This window comes from Rhinopithecus bieti, unplaced genomic scaffold (genome assembly GCF_001698545.2).
Source record: "Rhinopithecus bieti isolate Rb0 unplaced genomic scaffold, ASM169854v2 scaffold_3062, whole genome shotgun sequence".
Classification (NCBI taxonomy): Eukaryota; Metazoa; Chordata; class Mammalia; order Primates; family Cercopithecidae; genus Rhinopithecus; species Rhinopithecus bieti.
Window position 1 is genome coordinate 2,322,682 of NW_016804432.1, and position 8,830 is coordinate 2,331,511.

Below are 8,830 nucleotides of genomic sequence, written 5' to 3' on the forward strand. Positions count from 1 at the left end.
AAAAAGAAAAAGAAAAAAAAAAAAAAATATATATATATATATATATAAAATGGGCTCAATTGTCAAATAAATTTCAGAAACACTGTACACTACACTTCCACCTCTCAGAGATTCATAATACACTTCAGCATAAAAGAGGGTGTGACAGTTGGGCATGGTGGCTTATGCCTGTAATCCCAACACTTTGGGAGGCTGAAGCGGGAAGACTGCTTGAAGCTAGGAGTTTGAGACCAGCCTGGGCAACAAAATGAGACCCCATCTCTACAAAAAATAAATTGAAAAACTTAGCTTGAAGCCAGGAGTTTGAGACCAGCTTAGGCAACAAAATGAAATCATCTCCACAAATAAGTTAAAAGAAGTAGCCAGGCATAGTGGTGTGCGCCTGTAGTCCCAGCTCCTCAGGAGGCTGAGGTGCGAGGATCACTTGAGCTTGGGAGTTTGAGGCTGCAGTGAGTTATGATGGTCAGCCTGGGTGACAGAGTGAGATCCTGTCTCTAAAAAAATAAATAAATAAAAAGGCTGTGACAAGTCCTACCAAACTGTCCTTGTCAGATTAGAGAAACTCAATTCATATCATTTAAGTTAACCTAGCAATTCCCAAATTAATCTGGCCATAAAACTCATTTTCATGGTACGTTTGTCTCAGAGGAAACTATTAGCCCATCAAACACTGATTAGAAAACAATTATCTAAATAAATTTAGGCAATAATCTTTACTAACTCTCACATAACCAAATTTGCTGGGATAGGTAAGAGAACCTAGGAATAAGTTAGACCCTATTCTCCTAACAAATAGATCTTCAGGTAATTGCTGAAACAGCAACAAGGTGGCATTCTTACTCCTATAAATGGACTCCTGAAAACACTTTGATGAAATAAACTTAAAGTCTCATTAAAGCTTATCTCACCTACAAGTTTCTCACAGCATGCTAGAGCAAATTTATTAGCTCAGAAAGGACAACAGATCTGCCACCCCTGGCAAAAAGAGGACTTGTTGTTCTGAGCAATGAGGAAGTAAGAAACTAACACCGAGCACCTAACAGTAAGCAGGTCAGATCGTTTGCAGTGACTCTCTGATATACACTGTATTTTTACACATGAAGAAACTGAAGATCAGCTACTCTGAGGGTTCAGATCCAAATAGTGAGTACAAAACACCGTTCCCACTGGACTATGTTTCAAATTCCTTCTAACTCCTTTAAAGATTTACTTAATTGTACCCCATTGTGACTAAAACCTCATTCCGTTGTGTAATTGTTACCAAGCAGAATAGAGCCTCCCAATTTTTTCTGTGTCACAGCACTTTGTAATATTGTCCTAGATACTGGGGGAAATGGATGAAGCAGCCTGTGGGCAGGCCATGCACAGCCCCTCCAAGCGGAAGGAGATGAGGACACTAGCACAAGTGCTAAGCTCATCAGCTGAGAAGCTCTAATATGAAACAGTACAAACAAAAAAATTCAACTTGTTAGCTGTTTCCCTGCCACTGCCTGTTTCCGCCCTTAAAAATAAATACCAAAATGAAACAAAAACCACATGCAACATTACTACTGAAGGAAAAAAACAAAACAGGAAGTTCAAACCATTTGAACAGGAGAAGGTGACACAGGAGAAACTAAGGGATCCGGATGGGGCAGTTGAAACATCTCAGGTTTAAACTTGGCATTGGCTATCTTCACACATTCCTCGAGCGTTGTGATGAACGTGTTACACGTGGCACTAAGCAGAGAAGAGGCTTCATTCATGTTCTGAAAAATTACACAAAGACTTGAACAGATTTGCATACAATGACATGGAATCATATACAACCTTATCACTAAATAATAAGACATCTCCAACAGACACATTACTATGTTCAAATTTATTTAAAATACAGTACCTTAGAAAATTAAGCTGGGGCAAAAAAAAAAAAGAAGAAAATTAAAACATCTATGAGTAAGAAATGCCTGTCTCCTAAACAATGTATGAAACTAGATTCTAAGAAAAAATAAGTTTTGCATTGAATTATCATATTGAAAATCGTGTACAAAATTTATCTTAGAGAAATCTAACCTAAACAGTAATTTTCATTTTCCCAAAAGTGGTCACAGACATGGAATACCCTTAGAATTACTTAGTGGCAGTACAATTCATGTCTACCCTCTATCTGTTCTCCCACTTCTTCCTTGACAGAGTAAAAATCCCAATTTTGTTCAGGATCGCAAAGTGCCCTGATCCTGGGGGATGAATAGAGACTAATCTAAGCTAGTCATGGCTATTCCAAGACTCTTTACCAAATGCTCATTTTTTCCTGGTTTCCCTTGAGCCAGAAAAAAAAAAAAGATGAGAAGTCTGCTGGAGAATTTCTGGGATTTTTGTTCCCTGATTCAAAACCAAGCACAGCAAGCTGAGAAGGACTCTCTCCACTCTGGCAACCCCACTGCCTCCTGCCTCTTTGTGAGCTTGACAGTCATCTTGACACCTGGGGCATTAGGAGAAAAACTCAACACATCAAGAATGGCAGGTGGAAAGATGCAACAAGCCTGGGTCCCTAATACTGTCACCGAGCTCCTGTAGCAAGTGTGAGAGCACCTACCTCCAGGGAGCTTGTGGTCAGTTTGTCCTTGGGCTTCTTACACAAGATTCCTCCCCAACAGGAGAAAGTCACAGAAGAAGTAGGAAGATTTCTTGCTCCACTTCTATCAAGTTAGGCAAAAAGGGACAGGCAACAGGCTGGCCTTTCACCCAGAGAGTGGTATAGCTCACTGGTCCTATTTTACCATAAAGAATGAGCCTATTATAGCCCGATCCTACTAATCTGAGTTTTAATTCCTAAGTCACTGTTCTGAGAAGGATTTGTTTTAAGTTATTCCATAAAGATAAGTTATCAACTGTCACAGTTGAAGCAGGGACCTTATTACCAAAAAAAGAGAATAGCAGCTATCCAGTGAATTTATGCCGCTAGCCTAGAGAGCAAAGCCTGGAATGCTTCTTCCCCACTCCAACCTCCAAATTATTAGAGTGGCTGCAAAGACAAGCCTTGACCCATGGAGAAATACGCTACTTCATGTTCTTCTCTGGCCACACAGACAAAACCAAGAAGATGTTACAGATTTCCAGATAGTCTACAGTAGGCAGAACCCAGAAAAGCTGAAAATAACTCAATGTGAAAATGCCTATCATCTTATGGAATGACTGAGGATCCCCCTAGAGCACTCCAAAGCATAACCACACATGAAGAGATCCTCTTTGCTCTACCTCTGCACTAGGAGATGAATGATTCTCATCATGGTGAACAAATTCCTGTATCGTATGAACTTGCTGCATTAAGAGGTCACAGTAGAGGCGAAGTTCAGACATTTTGGTTTTCAGCGATTCACTGGTTTCACTTATTTCTGAAAAGAACATACATAAATATCCAGTTAGATCATTTTCATATTCTTTGGGCAATGTAACAAAATGTAATCATTTAAAAAAGCAATGAATATAAATACCTATAGCTCAAAAAAATGTGAGAACTTGGGAATAGGATACCAGAGCCCTAAGGAAACATCTTCTCTTTAGATAATTGGGAAAAAGCTGACAGTTATATGCCTGCCATGTTTAGGTGATTTCCAGAGATAGGATGATGACCACTGGATATTTTATACAGGACATTTCCATTCCATTACTCATCTTCCATTTAAATAGTGCTTAGTTTTCTTTTGTGAATTGCTTTTTTACTTTGTCCTTTATACATTTTTTTCCAGCTCTGATGGAAAAATATAAACTGATAGTTTGTAAAAGTTCTTACAAATTAAAGATAGTACTCTTTCCTCTATCTTATATACTGCAAATACCTTATCCAGATCTGTTAGCTTCCTTTCAGTTCTGTTTATTTTGGCTTACAGAAGTTTTAAATTTTTACGTAATTAAAACTATTATATATAAACATTCATTTATTTTCTTCTGTTCCTTTCAGTTTCATTTTCACATTATACTATTTTCAACATTTTTTATTAAGAGCATACTTTCTTCCTTAGTATCTCCAAACTAAACACCCATCCATAATCTCAGCCACTCACAAGCCAATACCTTTTAAACTAGAAGTATAAGCTACACAGGAGGAAAATTCATAGAGTAAATTTCTGGTGATTCTCCACACTCCCTGGGCCAGGCCCCAGTGGCCTTGCTCTCTGATCCTAGCCACAAAGCCACTTTTGCCAGAGTGGACAAAGCAGCTCTATCTGCCCATGTAATCTAACCTAAATAAATTCCTGCTCACATTTAAGCCTGTTCTTTCTCCTTTTTAAAAAAAAACTGTGGTAAAATAGACATAAACATAACATTTACTATTTTAACCACTTTTAAGTATTCATTTCAAAATGTGGCATTAAGTACATTCGTATTTGTAAAATCATTACCACCATCCATCTCGAGAATGTCTTCATCTTCCCCAGCTGAAGGCCTGTACCCACTAAACATTAACCCTATTTCCACCTCCCCCTGGGCCCTGGGAACCAACATTCTATTTTCTGTCTGTATAAATTTGACTGTCCTGGGTATTTCATATAAGTGGAATCATAGACTATATGTCTTTCTGTGATTAGCTTATTTCACTTACTGTAATGTCTATAAGGTTCATCCACAGTGTAGCATGTGTCACATTTCCCTTCCTTTTTAAGGCTGAGTAACATTCTATTGTATATTTTGTTTATCCATTCATCTACCAATGAACATTTGGGTTATTTCCATCTTTTAGCTATTGTGAATATCCATTCCTTCTTATCCTACCTGTAGCCATATTCTGTAATGTTTTCATATATTTCAAAATTGTTATAAATTCAATCCTCAGCCTTCATTTCTCAATACCTGTAATTTACCTGCTTTCACTAATGTAATGTGTATTTAATTATAAAAGTAATACATACTTAATAAAAAATTTTGAAAAATAGAAAAAATATAGAAAACAAAAATCAAACAACTGTACTACAGTTTGAATATGGTTAGTTTCCAGCAAAACTTATGTTGAGGCTAGGTCCCCAGTGTGGCAGTGTTAGGAAAGTAGTACCTCTAAGAAGTGCTTAGGTCATTAAAGGGGATTCATACCTTCCTCAAAGGAGTGAGTGAGTTCTCAACCTCTTGGAACTACATTATGGGAAATATAGTTACTATGAGAGCAGGTTGTTATAAATTGAGGCTGTCTCTTGTGTTTGATCTCTTTCTGCACACGCCCGCATTCCCTTGCTTCCTCCACCATGCTATGATGTAGCATGAGGCCCTCACCAGAAGCCAACTAGATACAGCTGCCCAATCTTGAACTTCCAGCCTCTAGGGCCATGAGTCATACCTCTTTTCTTTAGAAATTACAGTCTCAAGTATTGTGTCAAAGCAACAGAAAATGAACTAAGACAAACTATAATCTCACTATCAAGAAATTGTCATTTTCACATTATATCTGTATATAGTTGAACTGATAACATAAATCATTTGCTTTGCTTTCAGTTTCTAAAAATCTTTTTGAATTGGCAATATGCATACATGGTAGAGTCAAAAGATACCAAAGGGTATACCGTGACAAGTGAGTCTCCTTCCCACAAATTCCACTTCCAAAGGTAACAATCTGACCAATTCTTACATACCTTTCCTAAGCCAGCCAATGAATACTAACACTATATATAATTATGAATCCTGCTTTTTTCAATGATCATTTAACCTTGGGCATTTTATCACACTGAAATTCCTTTTAAACATCTTACTGTCTATATATCAGCCAATGAAAGCACGAGTTTAGGCTGGGCGCAGTGGCTCACGCCTGTAATCCCAGCACTTTGGGAGGCCGAGGTGGGCGGATCACCTGACGTCAGGAATTCAAGACTAGCTTGGCCAGCATACAAAATTACAAAAATACAAAAATTAGCCGGGCATGGTAGCAGGTGCCTGTAATCCCAGCTACTTGGCAAGCTGAGGCTGGAGAATCGCTTGAACCTGGGAGGCAAAGGTTGCAGTGAGCTGAGAAAGCGCCATTGCACTGCAGCCTGGGCAACAGAACGTGGCTCCATTTCAAAAAAAAAAAGAAAGAAAGAAAGAGTTTATTGAGCCATTCCCCTAAATTTATAGCTTTTACAAAATGTTTACTATGATAAAGATAAATGTAAATCTACATTTCTAATTATTTCCTTGGGATAGATACTAAAAGTGGACAGGCTATTTTATTTATATTTATATTTAAGAAACTACTCTCACCACAAGGGAAAAGTTTATAGTTACCTTTTTCTTTTTTAGTCCTTGTATCAGTCAAACATGCTTTGGAGCTCCCCAGAGCGACCAGCCACCTCTGTCTTTCAGCTGCATTCACTGCCTTCATGTAGAAATGCTGCTCTCCGGGAATGATTAATTCCATTCTTGTGTTGTCTGCTGAATGAACTATGATGAAAAACAAAGGGGAAATACAGTTATAGACTTAAGTAATTTAAGGGGAATCAAATAATCATCTAATCACACAGTATCAGATGCTTCATACACCTAAAACAATGATCTATCATTCATGATGCAGCCAATGCTGCTCCCTGAGGGGCCACCCAGTGGCACTCCCCAAACCAACATTCTCGTATAGACCCCGGGTGATAATGGTGCCAAAGCGATGACAGAGTATGAAAAAGAAAACAGGGACATACTAACTACTGAGAAGTGAGACCCCTCCCCCACCTTGGGGCCACTTATCCTATTAAATACAACTGCAATGAATGTTACACTATCACACATTTTTTACTGATTTCCTTGAAAGTAAAGTCTTTGTTTTCATATCCCCCAAGACTAGAATAGTGCCTGACACATAGAAGGAATGTAATAAATGACTACTACAGCCACCTTCTATCAGAAAAGTAACTCTATGATATGCCCTTAATAATGGATCATAGCATAACACATGGAAGCCATGTATATTTTGAAGACATTCATCTCTTTGCCTCTTTCTACTTCTTCTCCTACACACACACACACACACCTCCTTTGATGCTCTGAGAAAAGAGAGCTAATCAGGAATTATGATGAGCCAATCCCAAGTCTTTGTTGTAAAACAAAATCTGTGTTAAGCTGTCATTCATCAATATTTACTCAGCTCAGAGCAGTGCTAGTAGAAGGGAAGATAGAGGGGAAGAAAAAAAGATGTCTTCGCTTCTATACAGTTGACTATTTAACCACGATACAAACAGACACAACAAAAACAATCAGAATACATATATGTTTAACTCTTTGGTGCAGAGATTTCTTGCGTAATTATGAGAGAAAGTAATTTAAGACAGGAAATTAAAAAGGCTTCAAGAAGAAGGATTTGATGAAAGCAGGATTTGGTTAAGAAAATGAATGAGAAAAAGCTTAAATGAGAAAATAAACACAGAATGTACTGAGAATATTAGGAAACAAGCAAAAATAGAGGCTTCCATTGTAGTGCAAAGTAATATTGATATTCATTTAGCCAGCACAGTGGTGCAAGCATGTACTCCCAGTACCTGTAGACCCAGCAACTTGGGAGGGAGAAGGCTGAGGCAAGAGGATCGCTGGAGCCCAGTACAGGCTGTGGTGAGCTACAGTCACACCACTGCACTCCAGATTGGGTGACAGAGCAAGACCCTGTCTCAAAAAAAAAAAAAGAAAAGAAAAGAAAAGAAAAAAGGCCGGGCCGTGGCTCACGCCTGTAATCCCAGCACTTCGGGAGGCCGAGGCGGGCAGATCACGAGGTCAGGAGATCGAGACCATACTGGCTAACACGGTGAAACCCCGTCTCTACTAAAAACACAAAAGATTAGCCAGGCGGGCTAATTAGCAGTGGCGGGCGCCTGTATTCCCAGCTACTCGGGAGGCTGAGGCAGGAGAATGGCGTGAACCCAGGAGGCGGACCTTGCAGTGAACTGAGATCGCGCCACTGCACTCCAACCTGGGCAACAGAGTGAGCCTCCGTCTCAAAAAGAAAAGAAAAGAAAAAAAGAAAAAGAAAAAAATTTATATTCATGAATGGATAAGTTGGGAGGAGCCAAATTATGAGGGTCCCAGCAAAATCTGGCAGAAGCCCCAACTTAAATAATTAATTGCTATAAATATTGACTAGATGTTTAGTCTATTATGGTAAGTAAGTGCCACAGAAACATTGCTATCTTATTATTCTACTTACATGGGCCATTCTTAGTTGCAGACACTGAAACATACAACCATGCAACAGTCAATTATGAATGCAAAAGATTTCTAGGCTAGGGTAAAACTACTGAACTCCTAAAGCTACAAGAGTAACTTCCTTGCTACTTGCCAATACTAGTGAAAGCACCAGTAATACCTACTTTAAAAGAAAGCAATGCTCTAATTTCTAATGATGTTGCTACAAGATGAAACTAAAATAAGAGGACTCATTTTTGAACATACCAGAATTTATGTATCCAATCAAGGGTTGTCCCCTCCAAAGCTGTCACCTGAAAAGGCAACAAACTTAAAAATGATGCTTCCAAAACATCAGAAAAGATGGACGAGACCTCTAAACACAAAACTACAAAACATTACTGAGCGAAATTAAATATCTAATTAAACAGAGTTAATGGAACAGAAGACTCAATATCATCAAGAATATAATTCTCCTCAAATTTATCTGTAGATTCAACACAATTTCAAACATTCCAGCAGATAGCTGTGGAAATTTATAAGTAAATTCTAAAATGTATAAGGAAATGCAAAGGGCTAACAGCCAATACAGTACTGAAAAGAACTAAAGTTAGGAGACTTTGGCTATCAGATCCAAAGAGAATAAAGCTAAAGAAATTAAGGCAATGTAATATTGGCACAAGGATTAACAAAAAAAAAAAAAAAAACAAAAAAAAAAAAAAAA

At 38.2% G+C, this 8,830-nt stretch overlaps 1 protein-coding gene across 1 annotated transcript in view; it reads right to left on the bottom strand.

Moving 5' to 3' along the window:
- PLEKHA3 (pleckstrin homology domain containing A3) overlaps nt 1-8,830 on the bottom strand; it is a 25,561-nt gene that overhangs the window by 8,062 nt on the left and 8,669 nt on the right. Inside the window, exons 3-5 of the mRNA XM_017868278.1 lie at nt 6,229-6,384; nt 3,238-3,374; nt 1,584-1,748 (exon numbers count right to left, since the gene is read on the bottom strand). Coding sequence (XP_017723767.1) covers nt 1,584-1,748; nt 3,238-3,374; nt 6,229-6,384 — 458 coding nt within the window. The remainder of the gene's footprint in view (nt 1-1,583; nt 1,749-3,237; nt 3,375-6,228; nt 6,385-8,830) is intronic.